The 17,435-nt window shown below is 57.4% G+C and overlaps 1 protein-coding gene across 5 annotated transcripts in view; it reads left to right on the top strand.

Annotated features, from left to right (window-relative positions):
* The window catches only part of CALN1 (calneuron 1), a 477,468-nt gene extending 460,398 nt beyond the window's left edge, over positions 1–17,070 (top strand). For all 5 annotated transcript variants that reach the window (XM_082714433.1, XM_082714437.1, XM_082714435.1 and 2 more), the window contains 2 exons: positions 2,754–2,910; positions 14,876–17,070. In XM_082714433.1, the coding sequence (XP_082570559.1) occupies positions 2,754–2,910; positions 14,876–15,003 (285 nt within the window). In that variant the 3' untranslated portion in view covers positions 15,004–17,070. The remainder of the gene's footprint in view (positions 1–2,753; positions 2,911–14,875) is intronic.
* Positions 17,071–17,435: the final 365 nt, after the last annotated feature.

Raw genomic sequence — 17,435 nt, 5'->3', positions numbered from 1 at the left:
ATGTGAGGGTTTATTTCTCTTAAATCACATGCCCTTTGTGAGTTGGCCCCATGGTGTATTTTTTTCCAGGAGCCAGAATGAAGGAGCAGCCCCTACTTGGCGTGAGTGGTTTTGTGACAGAAGTCAAACAAACAAACAAACAAACAAACAAACCAGCAGAATACAAGATGGCTCTGAGACTTGGCTCCGGGCATCCATCATTTTCATATGTGACTTTCACCGGCATTTAACTGACCAAAGCCTTCCATCAGTGGGCCAGGAAATACCCCTCGCATGTTGGGGAAAGAAAGAACTGGAAATACTGAAACCTATTAGAGCTCACACTTCTGCTCACAAATACTCATTTCCCTCTCTTGAGCCACAAAATATACTCCTCCCTCCCCCAAGGGAAACAGCCAAGAGCCCCATCCAATTACAGCGTGGAAGACCCGAACCTCAAGTCCTAGAATCTCATGAACTACCTTAAACCTGGGTGTGGCTCCTCCTGATCTGGAGACTTTGTAAATGCATGAGTGAATGAATGAATGCATAATCCACCACTGCCACACTCCACATAGAAGGGCAGAACAGACTCCGGCTAACCACCCCCAACCAATCCCATCCAGAAGGAAAGAGAAAAAGAGATGACAGACACACAGCATTCAAAATTTTAGAAAAAATTCTCTCCTCCTACTGAACAGACCTTGGGGTGAGCACCGTTCCTTGGTTGGACCCTAGTTCCGCTCCCTGGAAGCCGCTCTTGCGTTCACTGTATGATTTCAAGCCCGGTTCCCGGCGTCAGCACCCAGGACATCCGCCCTTCGCGCCGCTCGGCTAGTGCGGTCTGATGAGGGCAGCGGACGCCGGGGCCCGCCTGGATCCTCGCGAGCTTGTTCTCCTAAGCGCTCGGTCCCGCAGAAGGTTGGGAGCCCGAAGGTCACCTTGGGCTTTGAACAGTCCTAGTCTTCTAATCCCAGGCTGTTGGCTCCTGCCCACGATTGCTGTTTCAAAAACGTAGTCATTTTTTAAAAAATCTCTTTGATTTCAATTGTCTTCTGCTGATAGCCACATCCACAATTATTTTCTCTACTATTCTAATAATTTTCTCTAATATTCTCTAACACCCACAATTATTCTCTTCTTTGGAGAGTCACTTCACACATTCAGGGGTTTTAATAAGGAACACTTACGTTTATTTTGTTATTTATAGCATATCTCAGTTTTATCTCTTCCTAGTTGAAAGTGAGAAACAATTGCTTCTTTCTGTTCTGTAAGACCAGGAATTTCTGGGTTTCTCTATTCCTGGCTTGCAAACCAACCAGTTCTTTCCTGAATTCATCTCTCTTTTTTCCCTAATTTTTTCTAAAAAAAATTGAGATACAATTCACATATAACATTATGTTAGCTTCTTGTGTATGATTCAATATTTATATATATTGCAAAAAGACCATCACAATAAACTGAATTAACATCCATCCCCACACATCCTTGTAACGAGAACTGTTAGGACCTATACTTCCGGTTTCAAATATGCAATACCGCGCAGTTACCACGCTGTACACTAGGTCCCCAGAACTCGCTTATTTTGTAGCTGGACGTGTGTACCTTCGGGCCCCTTTCACCATGTCACCCGCCGTCCACCCCCAAACCTGGAGCCCAGCACTCTGTTCTCTGTATCTGTGAGTTCAGGGTTTTGGGTGGGTTGGCTGGTTTCAGATTCCATAGATAAGTGAAACCATATAATCTTCGTCTTTCTCTGTCCAATGTCTTTCATGATGAGCTCACTTTGTCTTGATGCACCTGTCAGAGGAAACCAGTTGCAACCGTTGCTGTTCCCAAACTTCTTACCTAAAGCCACAAACTGCCTTCACGCATATATGTCCTTCAAGCCCTCGGGCGACGATTACTGAATGCTGAGTTTCCCCACGACGTACGTGGGTCTTTATCTTTCCGGCCTCCAGTAACGTTTTTCTCGTTTCCCACCACTTGGTGCTGGAACGTGATATTTTAGAAAGTTCGTGAGGGTAGCCTCCCACCTCTGTGCATTAATTTTTGTATTATTGGCTTCAAACAGGTTAGCAAACAAGCCCTGAGTCTTTGCGGCTGACCGTGACAGAGGGCTCTCCTTACCCCATCGCCTCCCTGCCTGGGGTGTCTGTGGGTCTCCTGCACTTGACCCTTGTGCCAGGGCCCAGGCAAAAGGACCAACCCCCACGTGGGACGTGCTGTCCTCACAGCGGAGGGCAGGCAGCACCTGGCAGAGGGAGAGAGAGAAGCTGACCGTGTACCAAAAGGGGGGCAGGATCCCATGATCCTGAGATCATGACCTGACCCAGAGCCAGACGCGTAAGCCACTGAGCTGCCCAAGTGGCCCAGACAAGATATGTATATGCAGAGCAGGACAGGAATGGTGGCTTCTTGGGAGGTTTGTCATCATTAGAGACACAGGCACTGTCTGGCGTGTGACACAACCCCGAGCATGTGAGGCGCGCTGGGTGTGGGGGCAGCAGGTGCTGTGCGAGTGGGACGCCGAAGGCGCCGGGGGCATCTTCTCCAGGACGTCCCGCTGCGGCGGGGGCCACACCCGCTGTGTCCCCGCGGGGTCCCCTGCCCGGTTCCCGCATGTGCTCAGAACTGCACGTGCCGGAGAAACTGCTCACCGGCCGCCCCGCAAGGCTGGGAGAAGTGCCAGCAGAGGAGCTCGGGGTGTTCGGGCCACGGGCTGTGCCCCGAGCTGGGCTCTGGGGACCGTCTCACTCCGTCTGTCCCCACAGTTCGACATGCAGAGGATAACGCTGGAGGAGCTGAAGCTCATCCTGTACCACGCCTTCCGGGACCACCTGACCATGAAGGACATCGAGAACATCATCAGCAACGAGGAGGAGAGCCTGCAGGAGACGTCGGAGAGCTGCCAGACGGAGTTTGAGGGAGGTAGGTGCCCCCGCGCCGCCGCCCTCCCGGGCCGGGCTCGCCGGACGCCGCCGTGTCGTCCGCAGACGGAACGTGCTGGCTGTCGGGCTGCAGTGCCTCGGTCGAGAACCCAGGAACGAGGCTACGGGGTTCTTGCTGCACAGACGCCGCAGGTCATTTACTTTCTTTCTGTTTTTTCCCCAAACCCTGCATTTTTGCAGGACCTCTAGTGACCCTGTCACTAGCGACCATGTCGTCCCTCCCGGGCTCCTCTGAGGTCTGGGATTGAGTGTTCAGCTTTGTGGTCGCTCCGCGGTCGTCTGCTAGACGACCACCACGCCTTCCGACGCTGGTGGCGACTCGAATCGAGTCCGGTGGCTCACTGGGTGGTCTCGGCCACCGGGACTGCCTTCTCAGGGCCCATCCTTGTCTAAAAGCTTCAGGATAATTACCCCCACTTCTCAGGACCCTGAGGAGCAGCTGACCTCTGTGCTCTGCTGCCCAAAAGGCGCGGCTTAGGAAGATCCTGTCCGTGAAATGACTGTGAACTTAACCATGGAGTTTTCAAAGAAATAAGGTTTTCCTGGGGCCGAAATAGAGACCCATGAGAGGCCATTGTGGGGGGCTCAGGAAAGGAAACTTAAGAAAAAAACCATTTACCCGATCCTCTAATTAGTAGAACTTTCCAGGGAAGCTTAAGAACTGAATCCCTCTTTCCGACTTTGAAACCCAGAACTGCTGCAACAATGCTGACGCATCGAAGAAGAATTTTTTTGCATAGGATTAAAACAGGGTATCGGCGACCCGCCATTTCCCATGTGTGGGTGCTGAGATTTCTTAGAGGTCAAACTGTTATTTTCTGTTGTTTTTTCTGAACGCTTAAAGGAATCCGTGTACACAGTGGGTGAGCTGTCCCGTGGCCACCAGAATAGCACGGGGCTGTCTGGTCTTGGAGCTGCCACGGCGGAGCACTGTGGCAGGGAGTCTGCTCGGGACGGGGTTGGTCCCGGTGGCCACAGTGGCTCATTCAGCCCTGCGCTCCCCCAAATCCTGTCTGGACGGCTTTGTGTGCAGGGTTAGAGGCTGTGACAAGAGGAAACAGGAGGAGACGCTCATGGTTCATGCCCCAACGGGACCAAATGAACTCAAGCCTGGGAAACAGCGTGCTGGGTGGGAAGGGGCATCAACCTGAGGGCAAGGCCCCTTCTGAAGACTTTCAAATTTAAGTTTTCCCAAAGTGTTGTGAATGGCAAAGGTGGTGGCACAGAGGCTGCCTTGGTCTTGGTGCGCACGACACTGTAGTGTCAGTGGCTGTATCTGGAGTGGGAGCCACGGGAGAGCCGGACGGGTCGTAGTCAAGGCCATTGCGGCAGGATCTGGGGGCGGGCGGCAGGATGACTGGGAGCGTGAGTGGGGGAGGGAGGCGGAGATGGGGGGAAGTTGGGCTGCGTGGTCACTGGCCTCCCCTGGTCCCGTCTGGTTTTTCCCGGTTCAAATAATAGCACCGGGGGCTCCAGCAAACACTCCTGAGGTGGCGGGAAGCGTATTTCTGGGCATTTCGTTTTCCATAAGCGCCTTCGTTTGTGGATCACTGTTTTGTTCAGAGAAATGCCACAAGTCTTAGTAATTTGGGCAAGGTCAGACTGTGCACGGGGAAGTCATCCGAACTCTAAGCAGTGTCTTCTTATTGTCCAAGCGCTCACACGTTCGTAAAGGAAGCGACTGAGAAGGGAGTTTTCCGAATCGAGGTCTCACCGCATCTGCTTTAACTGATGCGGATGTAGAGTGCGGACAACAGCCACCGTTTCGGGATCCGGGGGGCCGGGGGCGGGGGTGGTAATTGATAAGTTCCAGTCACTGCACTAAATGCTTTAAACTTTGTGGTCTTACTTAGTAAAAGAAACACTGTTTTATAACATTGCTTTTTGGAATGACCTGTGCAACCTTGGTTACGTAATCCACTTTGCTTGTGATCACATCAGACAGTTGTTTTCTGTATGTGTTTTGTATTTTAAATATTACTATGCTTGGCTCCAAATGCAAGCTCATCGCTTTGTGGTCAGGTTTTCTCCAGTCTTGGGTAGGATCAGAGTCACTGGTGGATTTATTTAATGCCCGGAGCCCTCTCCTTGTTCAAGGGGCTTCCTTGATTGCACTTACGGGCAGAGTTGTCCTGGAAGAGATGCCACACGGGCACTGAGGCCCCCCCGTGCCCTAGGACTAGAAGAGTCCGTTTGGGGCCCGTGGCTGGCCTTGACCTCCTCCCTCCCAGCCAGGGAGCGCTTCTCTCCTGCTCTTTAAACGTAGCTGCAGCAAGTGCGTACCCAGGCGAGTCAGCCAGACGGCGGCCAGCAGATCCGTGGGGACTGGGAGTCTGGCCCTCCTTTGTGTCAGAGGAAGGAATCCTTCAGAAAGACAAAACCTAAAAGTGTAGATCTTTGCCTTAAAAAGATGAAAGGGCACATCTGTCTCTGAGCAAGGAAGGAGGTGGTCAGTGAAACTGATGTTGTGTTGGGGGCGCCTGGGGGGCTCAGTGGGTTAAGCCTCTGCCTTCGGCTCAGGTCATGATCCCAGGGTCCCGGGATCGAGTCCCGTATCGGGCTCTCTGCTCAGCGGGGACCCTGCTTTCCCCTCCCCTCTCCGCTTGCCTCTCTGCCTACTTGTGATCTCTGTCAAATAAATCAAATCTTTAAAAAAAAAAAAAAGCAGATGCTGTGTGGCAGAGGGGGAATTTAAAGAAGGTCACATCAAACAGCTCCGAGCACAGCAAGGTTAGGGTCAAGACCCCAAGATTTGCACAATCCGTGAGACAGAGCCAGTGAGACGAGGGTGGGAGACCTTCCATGTGCCGGCAGCGTCGTTTTACAGCACGACTCTGCTTTCACTTTTCTAGATCCCGGGTCTCAGACTCATCCAGAGGGTTTGTTTCTGTCCGCTGAGTCAGGACGCAAATGTCCTTCCCTATGAATGGAGACGTAAAGGAGAAACGGGCCCGGAGCCCAGGGGGTTGCGGCCCCATGATGGGAGAGGTTTCTGTGTTTCTTTTTCTCCTTTTCATTTTCCTTTTGGCTTGATGTTGTTGTCTTCACTTGTTTGAGTTTTAGGCCGACGCAGACCACAGATACATGCATGAACAGGTACACGGACACGCACACGCGCACACGCACACACCCCAGCTCCTCACACGTTCTGGTCCGCCTTGTCTTTATGGAAGACAGAGCTCCGTGATCATCAGCAAGAAGGACTCTTCCCATCTTCTCCCGGGAAAGGACAGGAGACAACAGGACGAGACTCCAGGCTCCACAGAAGGAAGCTTTCCGGGTTCTCCCGGGGACTCTGAGATGGGGTTCATGCCGTGTGTGGAAGGACCTACAGAAAACCTCATTGAGGCAGGGAAGAGACTAGAAGAATCCAACTCGAGGCTCCAAGGGGCACCTTTCCTCTCTCCACACGCCTGACTTCTGGATGAGACGTTACACGGATTGGGTCAGGAAGCTGACCGGCTGTCACCCACTGTGCCCAGTGCTCTGGGAGCACCTGTGAGGTCACGGAAGCACCCGGAAGTCAGGGCCTCTCCAGCACGGTCCGTAGCCCGCAGCCAGCGCGGCCCCGATCCCAGGAGCAGACCTGGCATGACTTTCAGGCACTCCCCGTCCCCGCGATCTGTTTGAATTCTCTTTTTCACACAAATTGTGCTCAGTGTTCCAAGGTGTCTGTGTTCCCGATTTGTGTTCTAACCATTTGGAGGAATAAACACGTTGGTGTCCACCAAAGTGCGTGAGATACAAGAGTCTGGGACTCCCACAGTGCGCACCCACTGCCCAGGCTACCTAAGAGTTTCAAGCCGTTGTGCTTCTGTTTCGCCCCTTACGATCGATCGCCAGACACGTTGCATTTGGAGAAGCTCAGGGACACGGAGAGGCAAATTCGTGTTTCGTTATTTGGTTCCGGTTGCTGGCACATGTGAAACGGAGTGGTGTCGTGGTTGGATCCGCTACCTGCCGGTCACCAGATCCGTACGCAGGGTTCCCGTAACAAGTGATACTGTGTATGAAGTTGGACTTGCCGCTTCCCGTATGTTTACTGATTAACTCATAGGATATAGTCCAGGAGGTCAAGGGCCAGGAGGACGTGGCAGTCCTGCCGGCCAGGCGCTGGGAATTTGTTAACCTGGGCAGCTGACCTGAGCATGTCCTTCTGTGGCCCGACTGGAGAGATGGGGAAAGTTAGACTCGGCCGAGTGCTGTCCTTTGTCCAAAGTCAAGTCACAGGAAGGGCTTGAGCCCGGGGCTCTCTGACACAGCCCTGCCCTGGCCTCTTCGTGGGTTCCTCTGGGCCCTTCGGCAGACGTGGGCGTCGCAGACTCCTTGTCGGACGGCGCGCCGCCATCACTCATTCTTCATTCCGTCGCTGGAGAAATCACATTATATTTGGAAGTTGGGGAGAAGTGCAACAAGACTGTGTGAGCCCTTTCAAGACACGTCCCCCAAATGTTGTCCCTAAATGGAATACCAGCTGTCAGATTTTTCTAGACATTCTGACAACACGCACAGCAGAAGGAAGTAAAGCAAAATCATCAACGGGGGAATAAATAGTTTCTGGGAAAGGCATGGCAGAGTGGCTCTGCGCTGCTCCGTGATGGGATGATGGACAGAGGAAGGAATGTCCAAGGACGTAACACGGGCCAGGCAGACCCCGAGGCATCCCTGTGTGGGCCTGTGGGTATGTTTCCAGCCCTGTGTAGACCAGATACGTGACCCTGGATAAGTTGCTAGAGAGAAAAGTAGAGAGAGGGGAAGTGGGAGGAGGGGCAGAGGGAGAAAGAAAATCTTCACGCAGACTGACTCCCTGCTGAGTGCAGAGCCTGATGTGGGGCTCGAGCTCCCGACCCCGAGATCATGACCTGGGCCTAAACCAAGAGTCAGACGCTCAACCAACAGAGCCAACCAGGCGCCTCGACCCTGAGTAAGTTACTTAAAAACTCTCTGGGCCTTCTTTTCTTCATCCGTCCAATGCAAAGTTTGGACAAGGACGGTGACATCCAGATTCAACAATTTCTGGGCCCCCTGGAAGGTCAGAAAGAATCTGCAGCCAAACCCAAGGTCTCCAGCTCGGCCGTCGCTGCTGAAGCCCCAGGATTCCTCGCAGGATGTCAAATGCACACCCAGATGGCGAGCCTTGCCCCGTCACCGGGCTGTGCGCAGTGGGGATTTCAGGCCCATTCGAACGAAGGGGGCATAAGATGTCATCTCTACCATCTGCTCGCATTTTCTCCAGTGCTACGACTTTCCTTAAATAAACCCCTTTCTCCTTGGGGAAAGGTAGGAGGTCACGGTGTAGCCGAGGCCCGTGGCTGGCAGTGAGAGAGGACACGGTCTGCACAGAGATTCGTGGCCTCAGAAGGGAAGGGATTTTTCTTCTCTCCGGGAATCCTCCTGGGCAGTCGTGGCGGAAAGCTTTCTGGAGCCGTCAGTGCGGGGCGTGAGAATCTGAGACCCCGGACAGAGAGCCGGAGGCCGGTTTGGACCGACGCCAGGAGGTGCAGAGCTCTGGCTCTGCGCCCTGAGCGAGCCCGGCTTGAAAGCTGCCCCCCGCTGCCCCAGGCATTTGGCCCCTTGCCAAGATGCTTAGTAACTCTTCAGAGCCTCGTGTTCCGCATCTGAGAAATGGGAGTCGCAGCAGGACCTCGTGTGGTTGTTAGGAGGACGAGGCGAGGTCTCGCAGGAGAGTGATTTGTACGATGCTTCGCACGGTAGGAAACACTCAAACAACCAAACCAAAACGGGCTGCCCCAGCCCCGCTTCCGTCCTTCTCAGGCTGCTTCCCGGAGACGCCGCAGGACCCACCGCTAGAATGCCGCGTCTTCGCAGGCATTTGGAAGGCATCTGGGACAGGGACCAGATCTGCAGGGTTTAGACATTCTTAGCTCGTTGATTGCTAGAGTCCTCATTGCCAGCGCTGGACTTCCCAAAAGTACTGGTCAAAACTCTTGGTTTTAAGTAACAGAAAATCAACCCAGAGCCGCTTAAACTTAAAAAAGATAAATAAATGAAAAGGCGCACCGGCTCAGATCATACAAGGCGTCGGAGGAATGAGCTTTGGCTGACCCGATCCAAAGAGCTCAAGGACCGCCTCCTCCCTCCGGCCCCAGCCGCGCCATTCTCGCTCCTCAACTCTCTGTCCTTTCCTCTCTGCCGCCTTCGTTCCTGGGCAGGCTCGCTCTCCCCTGCGGGACAGGATTGTCTCCCGGAAGACTCGTCCCCATTCCGAGACCAGCTCCCGCCAGTCGTGCGGGGCCCGTGTGCCTAGAGCTCGGCTCGCTCGCCCTGGCCAGTCTGGCTTGGCGCGGCGGGAACGGTGAGATGCTGCACGGGGAGCTCCACTGGGGAGAGGTGCGGATCCCCGAACCAGGAGACGGGCTTTGTTCTAAGAAGAAGAAAGCTCGGTTAGAGCCAAAGCAACCCCTGGTGCACGGTGAACCCTCAAAGCAAGACAGAGCTGATGGTTGGAAACCGAGACGCTTCGTGGTAAGGAAGGAGCCGGCTCCCAGCCCAGAAGGAGAGGAGGCCCCTGTTCCCCTTTCGGGGCATCACGCAACAGCCTCCTGCTTCTCCCTCAGCGACCACCATGTCCCGCTTGCCTTCAGGGCTCACCTGGAGTCCCCAAGCGTCCCTGATTTCTCTGATGGACAGAAAAGTCTCTTTCAGAAGCTCTCAATTAGTATCCCCTTGGGCCCTGGAAATATTCAGTTTCATAAAATCAGAAAATGTTGGGCCTGGAACACTCACAGAGTGGGAATAGCCGCCAGACCTGGCAGGTCTGGCTTGTGGCGAGAACCAGCTAAGATGGGTTTTATAGGGTTTTGTTTTTAAACGTTCCTGAGCCCCCAGCTCCCGGCCAGAAATATCACTTACATAGGTCTGTGTTCGGGTGATTCGCCAGAATCGTTCAGATTCTGGTTTGCCTCATTGGGAAGTCGGTGCCTCCACACGCGCAGCCCCATTTCGAAGCGATGAAGCCAGAGGGGTTATGAGCCCTGTACACCCAGGAGTCACCCAGCTGGTCGGTGGCAAAATGCATGCAGACTCTGGTCTCCAGGAGAATATCCAGGAGTCACCACTGCCTGTCACTGGCCGAGTGGACAGCATGAGTCTCTGGGAGAAAGAGAAAGCAAAAGGAACGGCCTTTTGCTGGATTCACCAACCCGGGTCCTGCCCTGGCAGCCAGGACTCTGCAGGAGCTGGGGACCTGCTAACCAGCTTTCAAGAAAACTGCGGACCCCGCTTCTCTGTCCTCCTGTGTCGGCCTCCCCCGCTCACACGCCAGCCCCGTGTGCGTCTGGGGTGCCTGCCCTGGCAGCCACGAGCAGAGAAAGGGAGCACTGGGCCTGACGGACAGACGGACACAGAAAGGAGCGCCAGCCGCATGACGCGTTGGTGCCATTTTCACGTTCCGTTTCAAGCTCCTCAAAAAGAGCTACCGTCTGACCCGGAATCTGACTCCTAGGTCTGCGTACCCAAGAGAGCTGAAGACACGTCCACGCAAAACCGCGGATCCGAGTGTGTTTGCGCATTATCCACAATCGCCACAACAGACACAGCCCCAGCGTCCGTCGGCAGTGATAGGACAGGGTGGCGCAGAGGAGTGAAGCGGGAGCGCTCGCCGCGGCTGTGCCTGGGCCGGGCGAAGTGGAAGGCGACACGGAAGGCTACGTGGTGTGTGATGTACTTGCAGCGCCCAGGGCGGAAGCAGCTGAGCAGCACTGCCAGGGCCGGGGGCGGGAGTGAAGCGGGACTCCTGGTGCCCGTGGGGTCCCCTTTTCGGGCGGTGAACGCATTCCGGATTTAGGCAGCGGCGATACTCACAGCGCCGTGGATGGACTGAATGTCCCTGGTACTTAGTACGGGAATGCCATCTCCGCGAGAGATGAGTGACGATTGGGAGTTAGGCCGTTACAAAAAACGTAAAAGGATCAGGCTCTTTGAGAGCAAGATGTTCAGGAGACGCCTCCTGAAGTCCGCAGTAAGCCCCGCAGACGTGCGGGGGAGGGCACTGGCCCCCCCAGTGGCGAGAGCAGGTGCCCGGAGTCTCGGGCAGCAGGCCGAGTCCGTGCGGGGCGGGGGGGGCCGAAACGGAGCTCGCTGGGCAGGGAGGCAGAGTGGTCGAGGAGCAGAGGTGGGAGACAGGCCAGAGGTGGCCTGGGGTCCTCCCTGCTGAGCCTCGGAGCCGGGGGGGACGCACTCCCCCAGCAGGAAGCCCTCGCAGAACGGCTGCGGGCTTGGGTGGTGCGTCTGGAGCGTCGCTGCGGGGAGGGGGGTCTCCGGCCGCCGGGCCGGGTGAGGAGGAAGGAGACGGCGGAGGGCGGCGCTGGGACGTGCGGGCCTGGGCTGGAGGCCGCGGGAACAGGAGAAACACGAGCAGACCTTTCCTGCCGCCCCGAGGGGAGAGGAGGAAGTCTTGCGTTTCTTTAGCAATTCTCAGTTGGACGCAGCTTTCACCTTTTTTTATTGGCTCATTCATCTTTGAGATCATTCTTGACACCAGCGGAGCGGTTACCACTCGGTCCTCGGACAGAGAGAGAGAAACTGAGGCTCAGGAAGCTCAGTCACTTGCCGGGGGCTGCTCCTGAGTGGTGGCTAAGAGGAGTCCTAAGCCGGGTTCATAGTTCACCCTCGGCCGCCCTGTCGTCTCATCGCGGACGCAAAGCCTGGACACAGAAACCCCAAAACTACAGCACGATGCACACGTCCGCTCGCCAAAGCCAGCCGCCAGTGACGGTCACAAACCCGCGAGCGCACGGCGGGCCGTCCCCTGCCAGCGGGAGCAGGCGGCGCGCCTTCCCTTTGGCTCTTCCTGTCGCGGAGCAGAAGATCACGGTGACTGAGTTTGTGCAGAGGTTTTGAACCAGGGTCTTAGAGTCCGACCTGCCTCCACCCCCACCTCCACCACTGCCAGATGAACTCGGACCTCACTGCCTGGAGCTTCAGGCCGCTCACCTGTCAGCTGACGCTCGCGCACCCCGCTGGCCGGCGCGGCCGCTACCTAACCCGTGATTCACGCGGGTCTGGCTCTGAGGTCCTTCCTTTTGTGCCTGGCACAGGCCGAGGGCATTGCGGGGGCTGCAGAGCCCAGGACCCTCATCGAGGGACAGAGGCTGAATCAGGAGCTGAAGGGTGACGTGTTTCCAAGCTAGGGACTGAGCGGGACGCGCCACTCCGCCACTCCGTTTGCAGGACTTTGGTCTGGATTCTGGTTTGCACGGCCCCAGGTACCCACGATTGGGTTCCCCAGGCCTTTTCTCCTTTCTTCTCTCTCCGCTCCCACTGCTTTGAAGGGTTTTCGGATCAGAGGTGCAGGCGCTCTCCTGGGGGATAATCCTGTTGCCTGTGACCTTGTTTGCTGAGTGTCCTTCACAAAGACCGGCTTCAGCCAAAAATTTCTCCCTCCTGTAATCACGCAATTTTTCTTGGCCTTCGCCAGCCCCGGGGACAGAAAGGTAGATGACTGCCTTCAGAAGCGTTTTCACGCCGAGGAGCTGCGCGGAAGAAATCAGCCAGTCCGCGGAACGTGCTAGATGCGCTCCCTCCGCAGCCTCCGTTTCTTCTCTGCTTTGGTCCTTTTCCTTCCCCAACAGCACGTCGTGTCTCCCGTCTGCGCGGGCACCGGTTTACAGCTCATCCGTTCCCGGAGGGGCTGGGGGAGGCACAGCTCTGCACCCAGGAAAGTTTCTTCCTCCAGATAAGAATTTTTAAGATTCTGAGACCCAGACCTGATCAGCAAGACGAGAACCAAACCAGAAATGCTCCGCAATCACCCAAGGAAAGCAAAAAGCCCCGTGGATCGAGGGTTAAAGGTAACAAGAGGCAGGAAGAGAGGGTGGCAGAAATACGGGAGTTGAGCCCAGGGCTGCCCCAGGGAGCCTCGGGTGTCTGTGAAACGCGGCTGGAGAAACCCTCCCGGCTGACACACTGCTGAGAGACCCTTGACAAGCCCCGGAGACCCCTTCCCTCCAGGCAGGCTCTGCCCGTGGAAACCTCATGGGCTTCCTACTTGTTCCCTGTTATTTCCAGGGATTTCAGAGGCGCCACTGAATGCCAAAGGGAAGACGTACTTGAAATTGAACCATTTTTTGGTTCTTTAACGGCATGTGGACCCTACCATGACCTTGCTCTTTGGCCGATCTTCTTTTCCGCTGAGAGACTGTGAGGCGCATGAAGGGAAATTGCATTTTTTTCTAACCCCCGGCCCCCTCCATGCCATAATCTGACCTGGAGAAGAACCCCTTTCCCTCTGCTGGAGGTCTGCGAAGGTGATCTGAAAATGTTCTCCTGTCCCGGTATTGGGTTTCTTAACATCTGACTCTGAAGAACCATCTTTCCCAACACTCCCCGCCCTAGGTCCCTAACGCACACACTCACACACGCACACCCGTCAGGCCCCCCAGCAACTCAAACTCCATCCGGTTCTTTGACGCCACTTAGTCCTGCTGAATCGAAAATTCTGGTGCCGGGGCCCAGCGATTCCCTAATCACCCGGAGAACCGAGGAATTCATGAATTCCCGCCTTCCGCTCCCAGAGCTTTGACTCAGTAGTTCTGCCGCGGGACCCAAGACCTCACACGCACATCGGACTCCCAGCTGGTACCGACGCAGCTGACCTGGCGCGTGGCTCCGGCGTATGTGGCTTCCCACCTGCCTCCAGGGCACAGGTTTCTGCCACATGCTCAGTGATAAGTTGTGTGCAAAGACCACGGACGGACAGACAGATGGGAAAGGCAGGAGGTGCAGACCACCAGAAGAACAAGGAGGAAGAGAAGTTCGGCCGGGGAAGCCATGCCTGGAAAAGAGACCTGTGCTTCTCCGCACGCTTTATCAAGGACGTTCCTTCTAGTGATTTCCACTTACCTGTTTCCGGTCCTTGTGACTTTCCCATGGGTTCAGACCTCCGGTGGTTTCTCAAGGGCCTTATCAAAGTGGTGGCACAAGACCCAGCCCAACAGAAAGGATTAAGAGAACACAAGGATCCAAGGACAGACACCCTGGTGCAGCAGCCATGGGACAGGAACACCCCGTCTCTGGAATGTCTGAGAGGGTTTTGTGCCTCCCTCCTCCTCACTGGTCCTGTCCACGGGCCATGTGGTCTCCGCTTCTCGGATTTCAGCAGAGTCACCCAGTTAAACACCGATGACTGACCCCCTCTCTGGCCTTTCTGATTCCGTACATTGGGATGGGGCCTGGCCTGACCACCTGCTTTTTTTTTTAAAGATTTTATTTATTTATTTGACAGAGAGAGATCCCAAGTAGGCAGAGAGGCAGGCAGAGAGAGAGGGGGGCCCAATATAGGGCTCGATCTCAGGTCCCCGGGGCCATGACCTGAGCCGAAGGCAGAGGTTTAACCCACTGAGCCACTCGGGCGCCCCAGCACCTGCATTTTTAACAAGCTTCCCGGGCATGGATGCTGCTTGCCTAGGGACCCCGCTCCAGAACCCCCGGTGCGCGTCTGAAGTCCTACCACAAGCCATAGAAGAGTCATGTCCCCCAATAGTCCCCAGGGACGACGCCAGGAAGACAAGTGGCTTCTGGCCCGGTGCACACAGGGAGAGGAACATCTGGCCCTCTCTCTGCCTGCAGCGGGGGACTCGGACAGGAGCCCGTGTCCGGCGGAAATCAACAAAGTAAAGCCGGGTGGTGCTTTGGGGACACCCTGGATTGGTACCTAATTTCCTCACTCAGAAAGTCCCTGTAACTCTACCGTGTCTGGGGGTTTGTAGCTCCCTCTGAACCTCACAGCTCTCCTGGGTTTTCTGTGACAAAAGTGTCGCCTTTTCGTCCCATTTGCCAGGAGAGGCCATGTCCGGTCTGGGGGACCGGTCCCCGGCGGGATCGTGGGTGCGCCCGGTCTTCCGCGCAGGCCGTGGGCTTGTGGAGGGGGAGCCCGGCCTGTCTCACCGTGTCCCTTCTCTCTCTCTTCTCTCCCCCGCCCCCAGTGCACTCCCAGAAGCAGAACAGGCAGACGTGCGTCCGCAAGAGCCTCATCTGCGCCTTCGCCATGGCCTTCATCATCAGCGTCATGCTGATCGCCGCCAACCAGATCCTGCGCAGCGGCATGGAGTAGCCGCGGCGCCCGGCCTGGCCTGCATGTGCATGGCCCGCGCGGACCCGGCTCCTGCGTGCCCAGCGCGGCTCCCAGCGGGACCTGAGGCCGCAGCGCAGCCGGTGTCGCTCACCCGCTCCATCTCCTTGGCAGGGACACAAAAGGGCTGTCTTACACGCTTTAAGGGTTTCCTTCCCAATGCAATAAAATAGCCAGGAGTTCCAGTGACTGCGCGCACCACCCCTTAGGACTCTGCAGACAGACAGACTTCTCAGCTCGGGGGTTTCCAGTGGCAGCCCCGACAGCCAGGGCGCGGCACCCATGCGCCCCATTGTTCGAGCCCCACCCCCGGGCCAACGGGAGGCTCCCGGCTGGGGGAACCCTCCGCCCCACGGGGCTGACTTCCGGGACAGGGGGGCTGCCCACCCCACCCTGGCCTGCCTCCTGCACCCCGTGGAGCCCCCCAAAGGCACAAGGGGAAAGCCATCGACGGGGGTGCAGCGCCTGGCCGTGCGCAGGCCACACCCTCGCCTCCGCGCCCCCTGCCTCTCCTGCAGGACCCCTGCGGGCAGAGGTGGGGATGCTGGGTTCCCGCCCACACTTAATTCTGTTCCTGGAGCCGGCGCCCCAGCACCCCGGAGCCTGCGGAGCCCCCGCCCTCCTCCCAGCTGGGCCACCCCTGCTGCCCTCCGCGGACACGGAAGCTGCTCACGGGCATCTGTCCAGACGCGCGGACTGTCGCATACGTCGGTCTTCCTCTTGGGTGACATCCGTCTTTCCTGACCACTAACTCCCGCTGCACGCTTGTCCTCCGACTCGCATCCCCGCTCCTGGGCGGACCGGGTAGCCCGGGGGTGGTGCGGGGCAGGACCGAGACCAGGGGGAGGCGGTGGTGCAGCCCACCCCCCGCCGCCGGGCTCGGAGCCGGAGCCCATCTCCGGCCCCGAGGCCCCGTAAGTTCAGGTCCGGGAGCCCCTTCCCCGCTTCTCATCTTCAACTCTGCTTCGTTCGTCTTCCCCGGAGAGAGAGACCGTCCGCGCTGCACAGACGGACGGTGGAGCGACCGTGTCGCACGGCCCCTCGCAGCACACGGATTCCGCAAGTGACTCCTCTTCACAAGGAAACGGAAAGGTGTGAATCAGCTTAGCCCGCACGACAGGTGACTCACTGCTACCGGTGGCGGCAAACTTCTGGGGCCGGGACAGGGTTCCGGGGCGCGTGTTCGGGTCCGGCAGTGCCCGGCCTCCCCCGGACGCCCGCCAGCCACCGCCGCGGGGTCCAGCGGCACAGCCGGCCGAGCCCGTGGTCTTCCCACGTGATGTTTCCCTTTGTACTGGCCAAGCTCGGGTCCCCACGCCTGTCACGGGGCTGTCCCGCTCCTCTCGTTCCGCGGCGTCCCGAGGCGACACGCTCTTCCCGCTGGCTCCTTCCGTCTCCCCCGGAGCTGAGGCGCCAGAGTCGCCCTGGGCTTCGCAGAGCGGTGGTGTCCCCGATGCCGTCCCCCGGCACCCCGCTCCCAGCTTTCTCCCCACTGCCTTCTCCGACTTGTCCTTTTAGGGTCTTTTTTGGGTCTTTTTGGGGTTCACCTCTGCAAGTGCCCCAGGCAGCCGCCGGGGGCGACCGCGGGAACCCCCCGCCATGGGAGACGGTGGTCCCTCAGTGACGAGCACAAGTGAAACTAGGGTTTGAGCCATAGTGTGCAGGACGGAGCAGGGGGGAGTTCCCAGAGCTGGGGGGTCGAGGTCCCGCTGGGAAAACGCCTGGAGTCCCGCCCAGCCAGGCCAAGGAAGGCAGCAGCCTGCCTGTCCCTCTTGCCCGCCCTGCCCTGCCTTGGTGCACACCGCACACCTGCCTCTTCTCTCTCTCCCCCTGCCCGACTGACCGCGGCCCTCAGGGTCGGCGCCCGAACCAAGACGGGTCCGAATACAGCACTGACACGTAAGACAACTTCTTTAGTTTTGCCCAGAGCAGCTTACCTCCCCGACCCCCGCCCCCCCCCCGCTGGATGTGGACGGGAAGGAGCCCGTGGACCGCTAGACCATGTCCTCCTGGGCCCCAAAGTAGATGGGACAGAGGCCCCCGGGCCTGACTCCTGGGAGCCTGCCCCGCGGGAGGGGGTGCAGGGCTTCCCGGAGGTCAGGGGCGTAGAGGAGGTTGGAGCACGGGGCAGGGGCAGGGACGAGAAGGAGCTCTGGAGAGGCAGCGGCGACCTCAAGGCCTCAGCGTGCCCCCCGCCCCCCAGTGACCAGTAAGCAGCCGGTCCCCCACCGCGGGGACAGGAGCAGCACGTGCCGAGAGAGGACAATGCGGAAGCTGTAGCACGATCTTGGAGGGGCCCCGCCCCGGGGGCCTGACACACGGCACCCAGCAGCCAAAGTGTGGGGGACAGGCCAGACCCGGTTGCATTCCTGAGACTTCGGGCGCTAAGAGCTTATCCCCGTGGCGTGACCCGT

The sequence above is a fragment of the Mustela nivalis genome (assembly GCF_964662115.1).
Source record: "Mustela nivalis genome assembly, chromosome: 19".
Classification (NCBI taxonomy): Eukaryota; Metazoa; Chordata; class Mammalia; order Carnivora; family Mustelidae; genus Mustela; species Mustela nivalis.
This window is presented reverse-complemented; position numbering and strand designations above follow the sequence as displayed.